Source organism: Lotus japonicus, chromosome 5 (assembly GCF_012489685.1).
Source record: "Lotus japonicus ecotype B-129 chromosome 5, LjGifu_v1.2".
Lineage (NCBI taxonomy): Eukaryota > Viridiplantae > Streptophyta > Magnoliopsida > Fabales > Fabaceae > Lotus > Lotus japonicus.
Window position 1 is genome coordinate 43123647 of NC_080045.1, and position 23524 is coordinate 43147170.

At 36.7% G+C, this 23524-nt stretch overlaps 1 protein-coding gene across 1 annotated transcript; it reads right to left on the minus strand.

Moving 5' to 3' along the window:
• Window positions 1-21875: 21875 nt before the first annotated feature.
• On the minus strand, window positions 21876-22756 carry LOC130721006 (uncharacterized). Its single transcript, XM_057571731.1, has one exon. It carries the CDS (start codon window positions 22598-22600, stop codon window positions 22136-22138), a length of 465 nt encoding a protein of 154 aa, XP_057427714.1. The 5' UTR covers window positions 22601-22756; the 3' UTR covers window positions 21876-22135.
• Between the last annotated feature and the right edge of the window lie 768 nt (window positions 22757-23524).

Sequence of the window (23524 nt, forward strand, 5' to 3'; positions counted from 1 at the left end):
TTTTTTCCATTGTTCCTATCTCTTTCCTTCTCCACCTCATTTTTGAGGTGCCAACAAACAATTATTCGATTTTTTACAATGAATAATTGTTTATTTGTAATAATGGAGAATTTGTTTATATTAATGCAGGTCTTATAGAAGAGCTTACGTTACCACGACACATTGTCGAAGTTATCACTACGGTGCTAAGGAGTCTGTTAACCTCTCTGTTGTATTCAACGAATCATCATAAATGGCCTGAAACTTGAGACTCTCCGGTCAATGAGATGATATTGACCTTGATGACATTGGAGGACAAGTCTCAAATGTCGTATAATGGGCCACAGTTCTTGCCCTCCACAACCTTCTTCCGTAAAACAAGCTTGGTAGGTTCATCCACGTGGATGGTGTGGTCAACATATCTCAAACCTAATACGATTACATACAACATTGTGGTTGAGCCTTTAGTAAAGGTAGGTAGGCTGAGCGAAGCTATCAGGGCTCGTTTGGTGGACAGGATAAACGGACAAGATATGATAGCAGTAATCCTATCCTGTTGTTTGTTGCGCCTACAGGATAAGATAACACTATCATGTCCCTTATCCTAACTTGTCTATAATGTCCAAAAGTTATGTTGACGGGTGAGTTTAGGATAGAAATTATCCTGACACGATATCATATGAGTTTATTAATATTATGAATTTTTTATTTCAAAGGAAAATTTGGCACATTTTACATTGTTTCTATCATATCCTATCAATATCATGTCCACCTCAAACGCATGATAGGATAAGAGTCTATCCTGCTCTTATCATATCATGTCCTTATCCAATCATTTATCATATCCTACTCTTATCCTATCATGACCACCAAACGAGCCCTTAATATCTTAACACCCATGGCGAAAAAAGGTTTATTCCCTGATATCCATAATTTTACTACCCTAATCAAGGGTATTTTCCTTGACAATGAGTTGCAAAAGGCACAGAGCGTTTGGAACCTACTACGGGCAGTAGGATTAATTCATGATGTCCAATTGTATATATGTTTGATTCGTGAGTTGTGTCAAAGTCACATGGTTGATGACGCTCTTACTCTCCTTACTGATATATATGACTAGTTTCTGGTTCCAAACAAAGTGACATTTGGCCCTATTATGGAAGCACTTTGTTAATTATGTAGAGTATCAGAAGCCATCAGTTTGGTTGAACATATGCGTACTAACCACACGAGAGAAAGAAAGAAAAAGTGGGAACCGTGAAAGTGGAAGAGAGAGAGAGAGCTTGCAGTTGGTGCAGGTAGATTCGGAGCGGTGACACGGGTCGCATCGGTGGTCGTCGTGGTGGTTGGGGTGGTCTAAGGCCAACTCTATTTCTTTCTTTCTTATTCCCTTATGGTTGTAATTTAGAGATGTTAGGGGTTTTGTGATGATGAAGACTTTTTGGTGGGAGTTAAGTTGGTGGACTGAGGTTCAATTGAGTTCTAGGGGTTGGTGGTGGAGCTTGAAACAAGGTTGTTGTGTTATTGGAAAGTGGTGGAGAGGATGGATGAAGAGAAGAGTTAATGGTGAGGTATCAGGAAAAAGGATTTGGAGGAGGAAGATGGTGAAGATGACAACTCTCTCTTTTTTAGAGGAAGAAGATAGGTTTCTTTATGCTCTGTTTCTCCCTCCCTTTCTTTCTCACAATTACACTCAGGTTTCTCCCTGACACCAAAGTGGTACTGCCCCTTTTTTATAGAGATGTGAAGGAAGCTGTTTTGAATCTCAAATCTCCTTTCCTCCAAATTGAATTGTGGGCAAGGTTGCACGGATACAGGTACGCTACCGATACCTGGTACGAGATACAACATTTTTTAAAAAACTAGGGTATGAGTATGCCAGTTATATATGAGATGTTTCTTGTAAATGAGTTCTTATGTGAGAACATGAGAATAAATCGTGATCGTTGTATCTAATTTTGGATGGTCGGGATTAAAACATGAAGTCATATGACTTTTTAAAAAGTCACATGACATTTTTAAGTGATCATTAATTAGTTTTAATCTTGACCATCCATGATTAGATCCAAATAGAGCTATCAATTTGGCCCTAAGCCCTAGGGCCAGCCCAGCCCCACATGGGCCCGGGCCAAAATGCCCCACACACAAAAAAGCCCACGTGGCCAAAAGCCCCCAAAAGCCTTATGGGCTAGGGCCAGCCCACGACCCTATAATTCTGGAAAAAGCCAGCAGGAAAAAAAATATAAAAGCAAAGTTAGCTACTGTTTTTCTTTTCTGTTTGCTTTCATCTACCGAAAAAAATCTGATCATGGAAGCACTATAATAATACTAACAAGTATTTGTGGAAATTTATCAAAGAATAAAATAAACAAAATATAAAATACAAAATATAAAATATCAATATAAAAAATATTATAGACTCACCAGTAAGCAAGTAACATGGTTTAATTAATTAATACCCAACAACACTACCAGGTCCAGTATTGCTCAATTTAACTAGAACGAACATCAACATAGCATAGCCAAACACATGATAGATCTGAATTCCACCAAAAATTTGAAACAGAAACAGAAAATTATCAGATTCAGATCCAAAAGGAAAAGGAAAGCTTCAGCCTTGTCCTCAGGAAATTTATTACATCAATAAACCAAGGGGACACAACAACCCCAAGTCAACCATGGTTGGTACAAAAAGAAGAAATCAATCAAGATTCAGCCATAGTAAACTTCATATAAACTACCAGTGCATTCAACAGCACGATCCACACCTCCATTGGTCATTTCAGCAATTACCCACACACCAATATTCACATTTTTAATTTATAGCATCATTCAAAACCCAATTGAAAAAGCATAGCTTTAAGACATGAAAATAAAAAAGCTATGAAAGGTGTGAATGAAACATGAAAAGTTCTTACCACACTATTATTCAACATCTTCCACGGGTTCTCCCATCACAGAATGATCGCCAAAAGTATCCCACTCATCATTATCTAAAATGTATACCCAATTACAAAAAAAAATATATTAGACAATCAACCCTAAGATGATTATGTAAGATAACATGTATCTATAAAATGTGAATGTGAAAAATATTACCAGTATAATCCTGAGCAAAACCACGCAACCAATTCCTAGTGCGAATCAACTTCTCAATATTTTCACGGAGAGTTGCACTTCTATATTTTGTGAGAATACGTCCACCAAAACTAAAAGCAGACTCAGACGCCACTGTGGTAATGGGGATACTTAGCACATCTCGTGCCAATATAGAAAGTATAGGATACTTTTTCTCATTAGTCTTCCAAAACTCAAGCACATCATAATCATTCTCATGGTCTTCATCCTCAACTTCTGGATCATCCAAATACACATCTCATTAGGCTTCCTTCTTGTGCTTTTTATAGTCCTAGAATAGAAAATACATTAATTATATAATAAAAAATAAATTAAGAAAACAATGGTTAAGTTAGTAGAAAAACTTACATCGACTACTTTTCGTCGCTTGGGCTTACTCCTTTCTCCACCTGGATTAGGCGGCAAAATACATTCATTGGTTGATTGAGATTGAGAAAGAGTCACGTTGGTTAAGTATTCTTCATAAAGCATCTGAAGTTTTTCCTTCACATAATTAACCTTACTTTTGGAGGTTGAAGAATCAACTTTAGTGTAGCAATAATCCAAAAACTCAAGCTTCAATCGCGGGTCAAGAACAACATCGAAAGCTAAGACAACACTGTACTTTTTCCAATATTTATCAAATTACTGAGTACTCCACTAGCCACCTCCAAGCCATCTTTAACAATCAAATTAAGTTCATGAGGTGAGCAACGAATATGAAAAAACTCTCCACCACAAAACAAGTCGCTCTGCAAAAGTAGATGATTTTTCAAAGTCTTTTGCATGCTAACATTAGCAATAGCATTGTCCAAAGTGATAGAGAACACCTTCTTATCAATTTCCCAATCCTTCAAGCACTCTAGTATAAGCTCTTCCATAGCAACACCCGTATGAGGAGGTATCAATCGAGTGAAGTTCAGAATCTTACTAACTAGCTTCCAATTTTCATTGACAAAATGAGCAGTGAGAACAAGGTAACCCTATGTAGTAGCTGACGTCCAACAATCAGAGGTGAGACACACTCTATTTGGAATCCTACACATTAGTTCCTTAAGTTTCTTCTTCTCTCTAGCATATAATTTATTAATATCTGACACAAGAGTGTTTCTGGAGGGCATTATAGCTCTAGGATTCAAATAATTCACCCAATTTCTAATTTTCTCATACTCAACAAAACTGAAAGGGAGATCGTGCATAGTTACGGCTTAAGCTAGCATGTCTCGATGAGTTTTTTTATTAATCTTTGCAGGCATTCCATCTTGCTTATGACTCATAGCTTGAGTTGAACTTCCAATTTTTTTAAAAACAATCAAGTGCCGACTTAAGTGTGAGGTCCCATAGTTATTTTTACTCTTAGGATTTCTCCCAACTGCACAATCACGACCACAGTAATTACAAGCAGCTCTTTCAATGCCATTTTTGTCTAGACCAATTTTTGTAAAAGATCTCCACACACTTGTCATATCTCTTTCATCTATCTCAACACTTTCACATATAGGAGTTTCAGAAACATCATCATCAACCACATTCATAATATTACTTGAAGACTCCATAATTCAATTTATAGCTCCTATGAATTAAAACATAAAACACAACATAAGGGCCTATAATACAGTTATAGTTTTCGATAAAAGGAAAAAAGGGAAAGTCCAAACAAATTAACGGCTACAAACAAACAATATAAGGGCCTATAATACAACAAGCATCAAGTTTATCAGATATCATAAATGTGATTAAAAAACTACCAACTGTCTAGAATTCATGATTTTCCCAGACAAACAATATAAGGGCCTATAATATAAGAAAATTGGTGTTGCCAGGGGAGCTGTCGGAGCCTTACAGTGTCATGACTCGGGCGCGGAGCGCTATTCTGATGGGGAAACGCCTAGGTATGGTTTACGATTGCACATACGTAACGGCCCACGCCATGATTGCAGCTCAAATCATGGCGCGCAAGTAGTTTTAGTTTAGCAAAGGAGTTTTTTGGGTGTTGGCGGGAGCTTGGGAGTTGCTTGGTTTTTGGTGGGTTTTTCTAGGGTTTGTAAGGGCTTTTAGTTGGGTTTGTATAGGCTTTGGGTAGATTGGGTTGGGTGCTTTATTTTTTGGAGCTGCTTTTGCTTTTGCTAACTGGTGTATTTCATGTCTATTTCCTCATTAATATATTTTCTTCTTTCGAAAAAAATATAAGAAAATTGAAGCTGTGCAAACTTATATCATAAAAATTTTGTGACTAAAAACATTATTTACAGCATAGTTTACTTCACGTAACTCATTCAACAAATAGAGCTATATGGCTAAAGGAGGGTGACAAGAACACAAACTTTTTCCACAACAAGGCCAACCAAAGACAGAAACGAAACACAATCAAGAAGCTCAAAGATCAACAAGGCAACTGGATCCATGGAAGACAAAAAATTGCTGACATGACCCGAGACTATTTTATGAGACTTTTTGGCAGCGAAAGCACGTCAAGGATTGATGAAGTTTGCAGCTGCATTCCAGGAAAAATAAACCATGCGAATATGGAAGAGCTTGCAGAGCCTTTCACACATATGGAGGTTAAAGAAGCTCTCAATCAAATGCATCCATTAAAAGCCCCTGGACCGGACGGTTTCCCAGCTCTCTTCTTTCAACGGTACTGGACACTTGTGGGTGAGGATGTTGCCACAACAGTCCTATCAGTGTTAAACGAAGGTGCTGATCCAGCAAGCATCAATCGCACCTTTGTGTGCTTGATACCAAAGGTCAAGTGCCCTGAAAGTCCGAAGGATCTCCGGCCAATAAGCCTTTGCAACGTGATTATGAAGATTGTCACCAAGTGTATAGCAAATAGACTTAAACCCATGCTTGGTGACATAGTCTTGGAGCAACAAAGCGCTTTCATTCCGGGTCGACTCATAACAGATAATTCCTTAACAGGATTCGAAGTTTTCCACTACATGAAGAAAAAGAGGAAAGGAAAAAAGGGGTATATGGCGGTTAAGCTAGATATGACCGAGGCATATGACCGCATAGAGTGGAACTTTTTGGAGAAGGTGCTCACAACAATGAGGCTACCATAACAGCTCATATCTGTTATTATGAGGTGTGTCACCTCAGTCTCCTATGGGATTCTGGTCAATTGAGAACCCACCCCTTTCTTTTCCCCCGAAAGGGGATTAAGACAAGGGGATCCTTTATCACCTTACCTTTTTATTCTGTGTGTTGAAGCTTTTTCAGGTTTAATCACAAAACGGATACAGAAGAAGAAGCTACATGGAGTTAGTGTAGCAAGAGGAGCCCCTCAAATAAGCCACCTCTTCTTTGCTGATGATAGCTTGATTTTTACCCGAGCCAACATGGAGGAAGCAGCTGAGCTCATGAAAGTCATTGAAATGTATGAGCAAGCATCAGGCCAACTAGTCAATTTAGAGAAGTCCGAGATCTCATTCAGCCGAAACGTGCCAAACACCAGCAAGGATATGATCCGCAACAGGATGGGAGTAAAGGCTGTGGATTCTCATGACAAGTACTTGGGCTTGGCAACCATCATTGGTAGATCAAAGAAGCAAATTTTCTCAAAGGTACAAGAGAGAGTTTGGAGGAAGCTTCAAGGATGGAAAGAAACGACTTTATCAAAGGCCGGGAAAGAAATCCTCCTCAAATCCGTGGCTCAAGCTATCCCAAATTATATCATGAGCTGTTTTCAAATACCAAGTGGAATCTGCAGCAAAATTGAAGGCTACATGGCGAATTTTTGGTGGGGACAAAAAGAAGGAGAACGAAAGGTGCACTGGACAAGCTGGCGGAAACTTTGTATGCCAAAAGACAAGGGTGGCCTAGGCTTCAGAAATTTAGAGGACTTCAATAAAGCCTTGCTAGCCAAACAGGTTTGGAGACTTCTCACCACGAAAGGCTCTCTTTTATTCAAGGTGTGGAAAGCCAAATATTTTCCTAGAGGATCTCTCCTAGATGCCAAGATAGGCTACCAACCCAGTTACGCATGGAGAAGTATTTGGAATGTATTGGAAGTGGTAAAAGAAGGCCTAAGATGGCGGGTTGGCAATGGTAGAAAGATAAATATATGGCATGATCAATGGATCCCAGGCCCAGGAAGTGGAAGAGTTCTCACAGCTGCAAATAATCAGCTTCATACAGTGGCAGATTTGATCCATGAAGATACGCGCACTTGGGATTGGCAAACCATCAATATGAACTTTAACCCTCAAGAAGCGGCAGCGATCAGAGCTATTCCTTTGAGCTGGAGACAATTGGAAGATTTTCCATATTGGCAATGGAGTAAGGATGGTATGTTCTCTGTTAAATCCACTTACTATCATTTGCAAACCAAGAAATACTCTCATATGCCCAGTTCAAGTTCTCAAACCTTCCCCTGGAAAAAACTATGGGCAGCACCGGTACCCAACAAGATTAAGCACTTTATGCACCGTGCCATAAGTAATAACCTCCCTTGTCGTGAAAATTTGAGGAAAAAGGGTATACAGGTTGAGGAAGAGTGCGCTCTATGTGGTCTCCATGTGACCGAATCTCTGCAGCACTTGTTTATTGAATGTCCCTGGTCTAAAGCCGCTTGGTTTGGTCACCCTATGGGCATTATGACAGAAGCAGTAGAAGGAGGTACTTTGCAGTGGTTCAAGTCGTGGTGTGTTGCACACAAACCGAAAGAATTGGCCTTACTTTTCCAGGGAACATGGACCATATGGAAAGCTCGAAATGAACATCTTTTCAATGGTAAGCTTGCAGATCCTATGGCAGTTATGCAAAGAGCCATGCTTTCATTACAAGAGTGGAACGATGCACAAGGAACAGAAAAAACGAACCCCCTGGAACCCACCGTCAGAGTCTGGAATCCTCCACCCCCAAATAAGCTCAAGATCAACTGTGATGCCGGGTGGACTGGAGATACAACTACAGGCTTTGGACTGATAGCTAGAGACCATGAGTCGCGTATGATGATTGCAGCAACTCACATGGAGCCTTGTCGTTATGATCCAACGGTGGCAGAAGCTTTGGCTATGCGGTGGTGCTTGTCAACGGTTGCTGAGTTAGGCATGGAAGAGGTGACAATTGAATCAGACTCAATCATAGTAATCAAAGCCATGCAGAAACAAAGATGCAAACCAGATATTGAGCCAATCATCCAGGACTGCAAATTCCTAGCACAAGCTTTTAAGTCCATCTCTTTCTCTCATGTCAATAGGCAGGCTAATAATTCAGCTCATGTAATTCACCTCCACAATGATATTGCCGTACCGGTATTCAAAAAAAAACAAATAGAAAAGTTAGTTTACTCGAAGTTGCAATCCAGACTAAGGAAGGATCGATTAATTTTCAAAAGGTTGGCATCACCAACTAGCCAATTACATCAGGAATGCGTAAAGAAATAAGGCTATAGCAATGATTAAATTTTCTGTCTTCTTGTAATATATTACTATGTGTATCTCACAGATTAAAAATCACTTCAAAGATTAGAGACTAAATAACAAACTTGAAATTAACATTGAAAGACAACTTTTGAGGTATAGAGTCTTGGTCATCAGAGAACAGACCCTTAGAAATTCATCAGAAAACTTACACTAAATCCCAATAAAAAAATTCTATTACAATGATACAAGCATGGATGAAACATATCCATCCTTCAGTGTACTGAAAGAGAAAGTTAATAGGTCCAAAGGAGAACCCTAAACAACACTAAATAATGAAAGGGTCACATAAAAAATGAAAATATGGCAGAAAAAGAGTGATACAAAGTGCCTGATACACAATGTAGCATAAACAATATAGAATTCACCGAGAGCGGCTTGATTGCTTGAATGAGCTTCCGTTGGAGAGCGAAGGTGGAGTCAGAGGAGGCCTCGATGTCGCCGGCGGTGGATCTGAAACTATCTACGGCGGTGGAGGTGGCAGAGTTTGCAGCTGAGACACCGACGGAGTATCTCACGGCGAGCGATTTGGGGGAAAATGGGGAATTGATTTCGCAATTAGGAAATTAGGGTTGAGATTTTGTTTAAATTTTATGTCTGGATTAATTTTTGAATTAAAATTTGTGTTTTTTTTGGAAAAAAAATGTGATTATAAAAAAGAGCAAAGTGGGCTAACCCTATTTGACCCAATGTGGGCTAGGGCTTAATGACCCACATTCAATAATGGGGCTATATGGGCTAAGGCCAAGAAAAGGGGGCTTAGGGCTAGCCCTAGAGCTTAGGGCCAAATTGACAGCTCTAGATTCAACGGTCACGATTTATTCTCATGTTCTCACATAAGAACTCCTTTCTTACAAGATACATCCCCTATATATATATTCTTGTAAAAAATAGAAATAAGTTGTTTTCTAGCACAATATTGTTAGTTAAAAATATCAAATCTCCCAATTGTTAATACTCATATTTCTTGCCTATCATCAAACCATTGAAATACCAACATGAAAACCATCAAAACCTAATGAAAATCATCAAAAGAATTTGTAACACCTTAACATATATCGTCAAATACATACCACTAGAAATAATCTTAAGATTGAAGAGACAATTGCAGTAGCATTGAAGAGACATAACATAAGATTGTTCAACATAGACAATAACACAAATTAAAATGGTACAAAAGATACAATATGATTGTTCAACAAAACAAAACAACTAAACGATAGATTGCTCAACAACCAACGTTACAAAATCAAAGCTCTCAAACTGTAATAATGTCAATATCATCATTCCCTTCATCATCCGTGAAAAGAACAACCTCCAAATATGGCTCATCAAGGGAAAGTGAAGCAACCTCAAGAAAAGTAAAACCTTCATGATCTCATTCATCTCCACCAATGTCCCACATTTTGGTCTCACCATCCTTATGTTTCTTACTCTTTCTTGAAAGAAGACGAAAATTTGTATGTATAAAAACTAGGTCTTGAGCTCTCTGAGGATTGAGTTTATTCGTTTTTAAGGAATGAATAAAGGAATAAGTACTCAAATTTCTCTCACAACAAGAAGAAGATGATGGTTGTGAAAAAAGTTTCAAGGCAATGGGTTGAAGCTTAGGGAGTGCATCTCTATGCATGAACCACCATTCTTTGGGCTTGAGGTTCCATCTATCTTGCAAGCAATCATTTTGGCTAAGCTTTTCTGTTGCACTTAAGAATTTGACAAACTCAGCAGATGCCTCTACTATTTCATTTACTTCCACAAAGTAGCTTCTTAAGCACTTGTTTTTTCCAATGATAATCTCATTGTCCTTATGCTCGATTTGGAGCTCCCTCAAGCCATTGCCTACAATAGTACCAATTTTAGAAAGTATGATCAACAAATAAATGTTAATTCATTAAACAAAGAAAGATTACAAGTGTACAACTAAAATGGAAGTTAAAAATGAATTAAGTTTACCTAAGATTAAGTGAATGAGCTAAGCAATAAAGTGGTGTGTAACTTTTAGTCCATCTAGCAATTATGATGTTATACACCACTTCATAAATGGATGAATGTTGATTCAGATATTTGCTCTCATGTTGAAATATTGCCAATTTTACTTGCTCAATCATGAAATCTCATTTCTCATAAACCAAATGAAGAGTTGGTTCATTCGTATCACAAGCACAAAACATGTCATATATGGGCTTTGTAAAGCTCAACACATAATCAACTTTCATTAGCAACTATCATTCAAAATTGTGTTTTTCACATGTGTAGCTACAGTTAGACCATTCTTTAGAAATGGCCATAGATTGAAGACCATGCTTAATTGTTCTCAAACTTTTAAGCATAATAACGTTTGAAGCAAATCTAATCTCAGAAACTATAAGCAACTTCAAATGTACATACTGATGAAAAAAAGCAAGCCCCATAAATTGGTTCACGATAAAATTTCTAATGAAATAAGCATGAATAACCTGGACTATCCAACTACACTCATTGTAGACAACCTCATTACTTGGAGTAAGCTTTGGAGAACAAATGTTTTTTAGAGCAAGATTCAATGCCTCAACTATACACGGTGTCCGAAAGATATGAGGATGAATAGCCTAAAATATAGATCCAGCAGCCTTGCAAACCGGTGCATTATCGATAATGACTTGCACAACATTTTGTGCTCCAAAATCTTCAATGGTTTTTAGAATCAAATCTACCATAAAAAAATTTATCCTAATACTCACCAGATCAATCAATAGACTTCAAGAACATAGGTCCTGAATCTGAGGCTGCCATAAAGTTCATCAAAGGTCTTCTTGTGTATCTGTCCATCCATCAGTCATTATGCTCACTCCTTTTTCTGGCCAAGTGTCTTTCATAGGCTGAAGCAATTTCAATATGTTGTTTTTTCCTCTTTGCAACATTTTAGTCCTAATAAGATTGTATTCAGGTGGAACATAGCTCGTAGAGGATTATCTGTAGGTATGAAAAACGGTAGAAAGGGGGGGGGGTTTGAATAACGTTTTCAGTACAAGACTTCCACCTTAAAGATTTTGGCCAATCTTTTGAGAACTTTAGTGCTAAAGATAAGAGATAGAAAAGCACACAAGGATTTTATCCTGGTTCACTTGATAAATCACTCAAGCTACTCCAGTCCACCCGTTAAGGTGATTTCTTCCTTCTTAGAATGAAGGCAATCCACTAATCAGGTAAGAGTTACAACTGCACTTGAAACCTACAAGTGACTAACAATTACACTGACTTAGCTCACACTAAGATTCACTCTCTTAGTCTTCTCTAGGATCCGATCAACCTTGATCTCCTAAAGGCAAACTATACAACTGTATATGAAGTTCTTGTTTACAAAGAAAGTGCTTCTAAAAAGCTTATAGTAAACACAATGAATTTCAAGATGAAAGAAAGCTTAGAATATTTTGAATATGTCTTGCGCGTGTGTATTGCTTCTACTTAGTTTCTTCTAGCCGCTTCTTTCAATCTTCAGCCTTTATATATACTCCAAGGATTAGGGTTGAGCGTTGCATGGGAAATGCTACCGTTGGAGGGCAGTTCTGGAAAATCCAGCTTCTGCTGTGGCTGAGAACGTTAGGTAGGTCGTCAGGAAGGTACACTTGCTTTTGTACTTGGATAGCGACTTGACCTTTTAACCTAGGAGACTTCTGATCAGGGGAATACTTCATATTGGAACTTGTGAAGCCGGTTGATCAGAGTCAGAGGGAAAGCACAAATCCTCTGACCATTGTATCTTCTGATTCTGAACTCAGAGGGAAGAACATGGCCTTCAGAGTTTCTTGCTTCTGGACTTCAGAGTTTCCACTATTCAGCTTCTGGATCTTCAGAGTCTTCTACACCATCAGAACATCTGAACCTTCAGTGTTTCTTGGTTATCAGAACTTCTGGATCTTCAGAGCTTCTAGCGACTGAGTCCACATCAGAGTTTGTATAGCTTCAGAACTTCTGAAGCTTTTCCACTGTTCATACTGAACATGGTGAATGCGAAAGCGTTGCTTGGGTTACCCTTTATACACAGTGCTTCTGATTTGTGTGAGATTGAGTTGAGGTCAGAGCCTGTAAATAGCACACTCAGAAAAACACGTTAGAGTACCACAATTGTTCATATCAAAAGGTTAACTTGTAATCATCAAAACATAGAGTTGTACTACTAGATCAAAACTTGATCTTACATTATCTGCAACATATTTGAGCGTACTCACAAAGTATGAATTTCTAGAACATTAAATGGTAAACCAACTGAATAGAAGCACCTTGCGATTTCACAATTTAAATGATCTCTAGTCTCATTATTCCACACACTTTCTAATCCTCACATGCCTCTTCTTTTCATACTCCAATCATCAATTGGTGGTCTCAAACTTGTTGTTCATGTGGGCAAATGAACTTGAACATGTTTAACTTTCTCATTAGCCTCCTTTTCAATTCATCTCATCTCTTCAAAACAATCATTTGAGACTTTTGAACAAACATATACCCCACTTTTCTTAATCCTCAAGAAGTGACCCTTTACACTAAAATAAGAACCCTTATGTTCTTCTAGACGGTAGTTGCAGCGCCAACTTGCATTCCCTCTTTCATCTTTCTTATTTTGTATTACAATCACATAACCCCAGAGGATTACAACCATCAACTGGTCCAAGTACAAACTCGATACAAAAGAATTGGATGGGACATTTGAATTACTAGAATGTTGAGAAGATATGATAATTGATAACCTAACAATCAACATTTAGTCAAGAGAAGCAAAAACAACCAGAAGAAGAAAAAAAAAACAGAAAAATCAGAAACAACCAGAAAATTTTCAAGGTCTACAAAAACAGTCAGCCTCAACCCGCAAATTAAACATGAAACCAAGGAGATTCAACAAATAAATAGCGTGATTCATAACCTAGAGAGGTCAGCCCCCAAACATAAGCAAATGAATGGCTGATATATCAAATGAATAATGTGATTCATAAAATAAATGGTAAGATCTGTGGTACCCTCAAATTTGTTTGGGTGTGGTACCCGTATTAAATAATTTAATAGATTATTAGTATGTTATTCAAGGTAAATACTACATATTTAGATTTTACTATACTTATCAATTAACTTTATCTCACGAAATTCAGTTTTTAATGAAAAATGAACCACTACTGGAAACGAATGATTGTAATAGAGATGCGCGTAAAATGATCATGGTTGATGGATTAACAAAGCTCAGAAAACACATCTCGCAAATCTCACGTTCCTAAGAATGGAACGATCCATTACTACAATAGAACAAAATCAAAATTTTAACCGGTACATGAGTCTTTATTATCGAATCAACCCATTTTGGGTACCGCACCTTAATCTGGCTAAAGGTACCACAACAAGCACCAAAATAAATTGCACTAAAAAAGAAATCAATTCATCAAATAAAATGGTTATACAAATAGAGGTTCCAAACAAAAGAAGAAAGAACAAGAAATAGATTTTTGAGGAAAAAAACTCGAACTTTCTCCTGCATAAAAATCTCTTTGCACAGGCGAATGATATTGTGTTTGAGAAGTATGTGGTTATGAGTGATGTTGTGTTTCTTGATGTGCTACAGCTTCAAAGGCAAAATCTTGAGTTGGTGGAGCTTGTTCATAGTTTGTTGGAGAAGGTGATGGACTGATCTCTTTTAAAGCACCTCAAAAGGCAATGCCTTTTTCCCTAATGATTTGAATTGTTTGTATGAGATTCTTGAAAACAGTGGGTGACTCAGTGTAATCTATAAACCAACGCGCAAATGAGTGTTGTAAAGTAAACATTATCATGCCACAAATAGGGTAAAATATCAAAAGATATAAAAATTTGTAAAATATCCAAGATCAACTTAATTACCGTCGCAGCAACAATGACCTCCTCACGAGATATATATATCGACGAGCACGAGGTATATACCACTCCATATATCTTGAGTTTTCATCAAACGAACAAGTACACGGTTGTCCCCTAATCCGTTGGGCAGGCTAGTTATTTCATAGTGCAATCTAACGTTTATGAAGCTCTAGCCAACTTTTTTCTGATCTGCTGAGCAGATCAATTTTGTGGAGTTTGTCTAAATTAGCTGGGGGGGGGGTCGGTTTGGAACACATTTGTGGGTACCCAAACTGTTGCATCACCCTATCTACATGGTGCCACTCTACAACAACATAATATATAAAGGGACAACTAAGTATAGAACATTCGACACCTCAAAATCACCAATTATCTCCCTTATTTCAGGCTTGTCGTAAGGTGTCCATTTGAACTGTTTAAAACAATTTCAAATTTTAGAAGAGATTATTTATAAGCAAAATGTTAAAAAAAAATGAAAACACAAACCTCATTTTTATACATCTGATCAAACATGGTTCGTATGATAACAACAACATGATTTGGGATGTTAGTTGTGCACAATAAATTACTCCACCTGACACTTTTTTTTTTTGAAAATGAAAATATTATAATTATTGAATCAAAACATGAAATAATGGTTCTCATGGCATAGTACATAACAGAGCTACCACCCAGGCAATGGTAATGAAAACAAAAAATTGTAAGTAATAAAAATTAATGACATATGTAAACAAAAAATATAAGTTTAATGATAATGATATCTTTATACAAGGGGGAAGAGAGATCCTTCTTGCAGAGGCACCCTAGAAATATCTAGACGTGGGGCAATGCATGGAATGTGATCCCATGCCCATGATTGGAGAAGCAACGAACAACCACTAAGCTCTGATTGTAGAGGATTAGTTTCTCAATTCAAACCTCGATATATAGAAGCTAAAACAACTTAACCCCAACGATCATTTCTAGTAGCTGGCAAATCTATTAAAAGAAGAAGATACATAAGGTGAACACGACTCCTTGATGTCTCGGGTAACAAAAGACCACGAAGAAGTAACAAGATGTGCGCCCTAGCATGTTGAGCTATATCTTCATAAGTTGGATTAGGAGGAAGATTTTCAATGTGATTTCTAACCAAGTAAGATTCACCTTACTTCCCATCATGTCCTTTTTTAGGGGATGCACTCCCAATAATTGGTCACAAATATTGTTCCAGCTAGCATTACTATGTCCAGTAACAACATCACCGTCAATGGGAAGACCAAGCTGTAAGGGACATCTTGCAATGTAATAGTGGCCTCACCATACAGAAAATGGAAGGTATGTGTCTCAGGCCTCCATCTCTCGACCAATGCTGTAATAAGGTGGTGATCTATGCTGGGGTTCTCAATTGCAAAGGCATGTCTGAAACTCGCTTCGGCTATTAAGTCAATGATACAAACATCTATATCTCGCACCCCAAACATTAGTCGATGTCTTGGTCTGATCATTCTTTCTTTTCCCTCCCATATCTTCTCTGATACATGATTTCTTTGATGCCACAATAGTGACCCATCAAGCGGTCCAAGTTCCATGTTTTTGTAGGGAAGAAGTAGAGGAGAATATTTTTTTGAGAATGAAGTGTTGGAGTTTGGTGTTCAAATACTTGAAATGGTGTGAATGAAGTAGTGAAGTTCGGTGCCATGTATATATGATGATAACTAGTTTGGAATGAATGAAGGTTTCTTGAAATTGTGCGAATGAAGGTTTCTTTCCTTGCCAGCCACATCAACTAGTTTGGAACTACATGCATGCCATCAATGCACATATATGCATGTCATGATTCTTTGATTAAATTCAGTGTATTATTTGCTGAATATCTTGGGTTTTATGAGTCCACATATATGCATGTATGTCATCATGAGTCCACATGCATTAGTCTATCAATGCTTTCTTAGATCTATTCACGTGACTTCTTGGCTGAATATTTTGGCTTTATTCACGTGACTTCTTGGCTAAATATTGGCTTCATTCACTTGTTTATTACATTGTCATGCATTAGTCAATCAATGCTTTCAAAGCATATGCCTCTTTTCAAGCAATGCAATGGTCATTTCCTTCGTTTTCTTACCATGCGGAGGTCATTCACATTCTCCAAGTCAGCTTGTTCAAAGAATCTCTATTGTTCAAAGAAATGACTTGACATCTTCAAGCAGGAAATAATTGAATTGAAGAAGATAGTATAGAAGAATCAAATCTCTATCTATTACTAATGTTTTTGTTCAAGCTCCGAGCATATATTCCGTGAATATTAAGTTAAGAAGAGACTAGACAAGTGAAGACAAATGCTTTCTACTATTTTTTGCTTTCATTGAAACACTCCTCAAGATAGACGTTTTTTTTGAGTTTATAATGACATGAAAATATAGCAATAAAACTGTATCACTCCGTCATCAATTATATCCTTTCAACCTATTTCATAACTGCTACTAATAAAACTTAAGTAACTCTAAACTACTAGATGCAGTGACGAACGTAATAAGAGAATAGAAACCATTATAAGAAATCATCATATCTCTCTTAAGGAGAGTGAAAATATCATATCTCACAAATGTCATGCAAATATTTGCAAGGAGGGTGCAAATATCCGTTCAGATAAGGTGTTTCATACATCCAAAAGATAGACTATATTAAATTAAATAGCATAAAAATAGTCATTTATCAACATACCTTAAATTAAATAGAAATTAAATATAAACATACAAAGTGATTACACTTACAAATATATAAAAACATAACAACATTGATAATTAAACACTAGTTTATTTAAAGGGACAGTGACTTCAGTTATGCCTTTCATATCGACAGATACTACATTTTTTGTTCTATTCGGAACGCTGGTATCCATCTCATTGTGGATACGAGAAGTCCTTGATCTTCCTGAAGTATCTCTTCTTCTTTCTGGATTAGGCTTGAGTGTGGGACCTGAGTGGTCAATATTATTCATTTCCAAGAGGGTGAAACTCATGCTCATATGTTTTATGGATATAATCTAGTTTGTAAACAAAGTCAATAAACAAACTACAATCCACATTGATGTGGTTACATGATGCAATGACATGTGAACAAGGGACCCTTAGTGCACCGCAATCACAACACCAGTCATTCAACTTAACAGTGCATACCATTGCACGTCTACCAACACGTGGATTCACACGTTCTTCCACTTCAAACTCCATTGATTGTCTATTGTACATACGAATATAATGAGATGTAGCTTGTTGTCGTTTCTCATGCAGAATTGCAGATAACTCTTCGCAATATATATGCCTTGCTCTCATCATGTTGTGTATTTTGATCCCTCTGTCTACAAACATAGAATTCAACCTGTAAAATGTGGTCTTAACCAACGCTGTCAGGGGCAATGCTCGATCCCCTTTTAATACTGATTTCATACACTGAGCAAGATTCGTAGTCATGTGCCCGTATCTTTTGCCTCCATCACCATTTTTCTTTTGGGATATTATCTAACCACGCTGCAACTTCTGGAAAACCCAGTCATAGTTCACGTAGCTTTGCTTCAAATCTTGACTGCCTTATCTCATATCCTGTCAATAATATTCATAGTTATACTAAATTATGCACTCGCAAAGTTAAAATATTTTAGCACAAAAATATCTAATTACCCATGTTGACGACATCTTTCTTTAGCTCAACATTTTTAAATCGTTTGTTGAAATTACTTGCAATGTGCCGAATGCAAAACATTGATTGTGCACTGGGCCAAAATTCGACTCCCGGATCTTTCAAAGCTGCCAACAACCCTGTTCCTTTATCAGATATCACACATATATTCGGATGTGGTGTAACAAATCTGCGTAGATGGTATAAGAACCACATCCAAGCTTCTTTTGTCTCTCCTTCAACAATTGCATAGGCGATCAGAAATATGTCACAATTTCCATCTTGAGTCACAAAAACTAATAATGTGCCACAATATTTTCCCATCAGAAATGTCTCATCCACTTGAATAATGGGTTTGCAATACAAAAACCCCTCAATACATGGTTTAAATGACCAAAACACACGATCAAGGATCAAACTGGAAGAGTCTCCCATACCCTCTTCCATTGGTCGAGAAGTTTCATAATTAACAAATTTACCAGGAACATAATGTTGGATGATAGCAAATTGTATGATTCTTCCCAACCACCAAATAATTTTGCAACTGCAATTTGTTTTGCAATCCAAGCCTTTCTGTAAGTTACAGCAAAGCCAAATTGAGTTCCAGTCACTGCAATCAAAGCTGTTATTGGAATATTAGGATATGCATTTACTAACTCAACAATACAATTAGCAATAACGGATGAGTCTAAATTTCCATGATCTTGTCTCATCACAAAAGTTATGCAAGTGTGATCTCCACTAATCTTCTTGATCTCCCATTTATTACAAATTTTGCTGAAAGATGCTCTTATCCTCCATTCACATCTATTGCCAAATTTTGTACACTTAGCCACATACCTGTATGACCTTGATTCTTCAACCACAAAGTCAAATGAATGTCTTATGTGAAAGTATTTAATTGCATTGATTGTAGGTAGTTTAGACTCAAAAGACATGCCAACCATAAGTTCATTACTAACACTTTGGCTGCCACCTATCCTCCCATGTCTACAACCATCTGGAAAATTCGAATCTTCAAATGCTTCAGTGATAATATTAGTATAAAAAGGTGATAACATCATATTATCAGAAGGTTCATCAACAAACTCATCATTTATATTATCTTCTTCTTCACTAAATTCAGCCACAAACATCTGAACTACCAATAAAATTAGATGACATCTACAAATTTTAAAAGATGTTGTAAACATTTTAAGAAATGAAAGTAAGAATAAAGATAAGAAAAAAATGAAATGATTACCTTTAAAAATTTAATTGGCCTCCGACATTAATCTCAGCAGCTCTTGAAAAATTTACAAGTGAATGTGATATGAATATTAGTTACACGACCTCATATATATAGTGAGATATTCATTATAGCCACTAAGGGTGGTGATTTAGGTAAAAAGAAAAAAAGGCGTGTGTCGCCAACACGGTTGACAACATTTGAAGAAAAAAAGAAAAAAAAAAGAAAGAAAGATGTATCCCCAACAAGATTGGCACCATCTTATAAAATAATAAAAATTTGTATTTCCTTTACCATGGGCGATATAGGTGAAAAAAATAAAAAATAAGCATATATTCACTGGTAGTGGACGTGGAAAAAAGGGGGAAAAAATAAAAAACAGATGTATCGCTATTTGTGATGGCGACATTTGAAAAGTAATTTGGGTACTGCCACCAAAACTGGCGATATACACCAAACGTGTAAATAAAAATAAAGTTGCACTAAATCGGTAATTATTGGTAGAAATTATACTAGTAGGGAAAAAAAGCCTTTGGAACATAGATTGTGAGTTTTTACCAAAAATAGAAGCTACTTCCTTACCCAATGTGAGCTCTTCTTCATCTGATTTTTGTACATCACGAATAAATGGACAAGAGAGTATATCCTTCTCACTTTCCTCTTTTATGATATTTTCTTTTCTTTTGATTTTCTTCTCTCATCTGATGCATTGCTTTTTGTCATTTTATGAGTTTCAAAATATGGGTATCTCTTCTATTTCATATTTTAATTTTTTATATTTTCCATTAAGATAATAAAAATAAAAATAAAAATAAAAATAAAAATAAAAATAAAAATAATAATAATAATAATAATAATAATAATAATAATAATAATAATAATAATAATAATAATAAGGAAAATCAATCAAATGAATGAAGAAAGTCAATAAATAATAAAAATAGAAATAGATAAAATTGGGTGCTGACATGGGACATTCATGGAATGCATCCACCGGTATTAGTTAGGTACATATCTTAGCAAAGTCATCCTGAATGTGGACTGGGATGACCAATCAGTGGATAATTTGTCACTTAATCATTGTTGTCGCCAAGATTATGAATTTCTATGTATTTGTTTCCACACTCTTTCCGAATAATATGAACTTTTTGACATTGTTGATTGAATAAAGATTGGTGTACACCCTTTGGGTGTAGACCACTATAGAGAGATAGAAAGAGAAGAGTGATATATAATGTGATGTGATAGAAAGAAAGAGATAGAGAAATAAAAAGATATCTTAAGGTATCTGCACTGTTTGGTGATTTATGAATTATTGTTATTGTTGATTTGAATAACTTGCTTTTGATAAATACTATTTCATTTGTACTCTACTTTTTCTTTCATGTCATGAAGTTTATAAAACATTTAGAATTGCTGACTCTTGTGGATGGTCAATTATAGGTAGACATGTTTGCCCTAGTTTGAAAAAAAAAGTGAAAAAGCAAAACAATTAAAAAATTCCTACAACAGTGTCGTCGACCCTAATTAACAAAATCAGTGTTTGTTTAAGCCAACTCTAACCTATCAACCTTAGTATGAGAAAATTACAAATTTATATTTCGTTCATCAACGTCGGCTAACCTGACGCTAACTTGTAAGTTAAAGCTACCTATATTACTGTCACTCATACAAATAAATTAGTAACAAAAAGATTTCTTTCACCATTTCCTTTTAATATATACTGTTAATGTATCTCGTGCACGCCTTTGCTCACCTCTTAATGTGGTTTCTTGTAATTGTAGAATAGTATGACTAGAGCCTCAAAGCAAGTGTCATTGTTCACGCAGTGAACTAGGAGGCTCAGCTAGTCACTTGAGAAACTTCCTTAACCTAGCCCTATATACAAAAGTGATCATACCCTTTTTCAATCCTGATCCTTTTCTTATAATGTGCAATTTACTGATCATATTCAATGTGTATTAATTTTTCCTCCTTTTAGTCCTAGTAGCTTTAATATGATTTGATTGATTTCCCTAATTTAAGGCGCAATATATGATATTGTAAGTCCATCCTTAATAAGGGAAATCATGTTCCTGCTAAAATATCCAAATCTTCAAAATTTTGGTTGGCAACATTCAATATTATAATGTTGAAGAATGCTAGCAACATTCACTTTTCAATACTCTTTCATTTATTACTTAAAATTCATGCGAGTCACATTAAATTGAAAATTGAACCTACATTTTCAATGCTATTTCTGCATATAGTACTCATTTGATCTTCTTAAGCATGTGGCTATTGTCTACTTCGATTAAACTGACCAACTTGCATACTTTCCTTACTGTCTATTATCAATGGACAATACTAGCTACTGCTAACATAGACCATCGTCATTTCTGGTATAAAAGGAAGAAACAAAAAATCGTCTCATCATTCACAAAGAACAGTATCCCAATTTGACCTCCACATGAAAACTCCAGAGTACAAAGTGAAAATTGAGCAAAGGCCATGATCACAGGCCTAGCTAGCCGCAGCATCACATTCATCAAAAGAAAAGGGAGAAAAAGTAATTATACTTTGTTAATTCCATGATATAAATTATAACCTAAGAAAATTGAGTAAATAGATGATCAAATAACCTTCAAATTTCGAATTGATTCACAAGCCAAGGCCAGAGCCAAAAGAACAGGCCAAATGGCATGGAATCTTTGTTTTATTAGAGAAAACTATTATGATAAAAGAGCGTGGTCACATAGCATCTTAACATGTACCTAATCACTGTTAAATTGCTCTCGTAATTTCGAGGAGTAAGATCATTCTGGACGGCAGAACTCTTTTTACTGAGTAGTTAAATACAGCAAAGTACATGCCTCTCATATAAACAGAATCAGTTCCCTCTGCTCTTGGGTACCGTAACCACCAGCTTCCCGCCTGTGCAAACAGCGGTGACCTTCTCCGGCTGCGTCCACGGCGGAAGCCGGTACCGCCAGAGATCAGCGCCGAAACGAGGCTGCTGACGCTGATGCCCTGTAACCGCGACATCGCCGCCATCCAGTCTCCTAATCACGATCTTTGTTATCCCCGGGAGAATCTCGACGGCGTGAGCTCTCACGCCGTCGAACATGCTGCTGGTCTTGCCGCCGCCACACGAGGCCACAAAGCGGAAAAACTGCTTCGTTTCGTCGATCGAAACGTCGGCGTCTGAAGGAAAAGGTAGCTCCAGCGTTCTCGCGAACACGTGTGGAAGTCTCCATAGCTTCTTCGAGCTCGTGTTTGGTACCACTGCGGATGAAACAACGGCGTGTTGAGAGCGCTTCTTTGCGAAGGGGTTAATAACCTTCTCTGCAAACATGGTGTGTGACTGTGTGTTGCAGGTAAATACTAACTAATCACGTTTGCTAAGTCCTTGTTTGGATACCCTGTTTAAATTTGGTTATTTTGCAGATGAGTGTTTTTATGTTTGGAGAGGGAAATCTGAAATTCGGGTTTATTAGAGGGATATGTTAGTTGATGGCTATGAATATATAGAGGTAGCTCATGGAAATTTGGTTGGACAAAACTAGCCATGGAAAGAGATGGTTTATGGAGGAGGGCATTGATTGATTGCTTTTGCTTTCTTTGTCTTTAGGAATAAAATAACCTGACAACATCTAGCATAATATAATTAGTAAATAGTTGAGCTATTTATGTATTTAGTTTACTGTTTAATTAATTCTTGAACAGTGTGTATAGAAATTTTTTGCTGAGAAACCTTCAATGTGATTTTCAAATCTCAAAGGAAATAATTTTATAACTATCAGCGGTGTAATATTTTATGTGGAATATTTTATATTTTATGAAACCAAAAGAATCGTGAAAAGGTTTCAGCCTCAAAGGAAAGGAATAGAATCCTTGTTAATTTGATGTTCGGTTGGGTGATTGAAATGGCACGAAGCTTTGTGATGCTTTGTCATTTTTTTGTTAAAAATGTTATCATTTGATTAAGTGGTTCATATAAATTCACGAATATGTGTGCATCCACGCAGTTCGTCGATTAGGATATGTTTTATATTATTCTATGACACATGATAGAAAGATTCGCTTCCAAAATCGAATAGTCAGACTCCACTTTTGGCGTGGAGTTCATAGCATACAAACTCAAATACAACAAGCCTAGCCACACTTTTGATTGTATACGCCTTTCTAACTTAATTGGTTTAATGATAACTGATAGTGTGATTTGTCTATGAGGAATAAAAAGCAACTAAAAAACTGACGATATATATATGTTTGTATT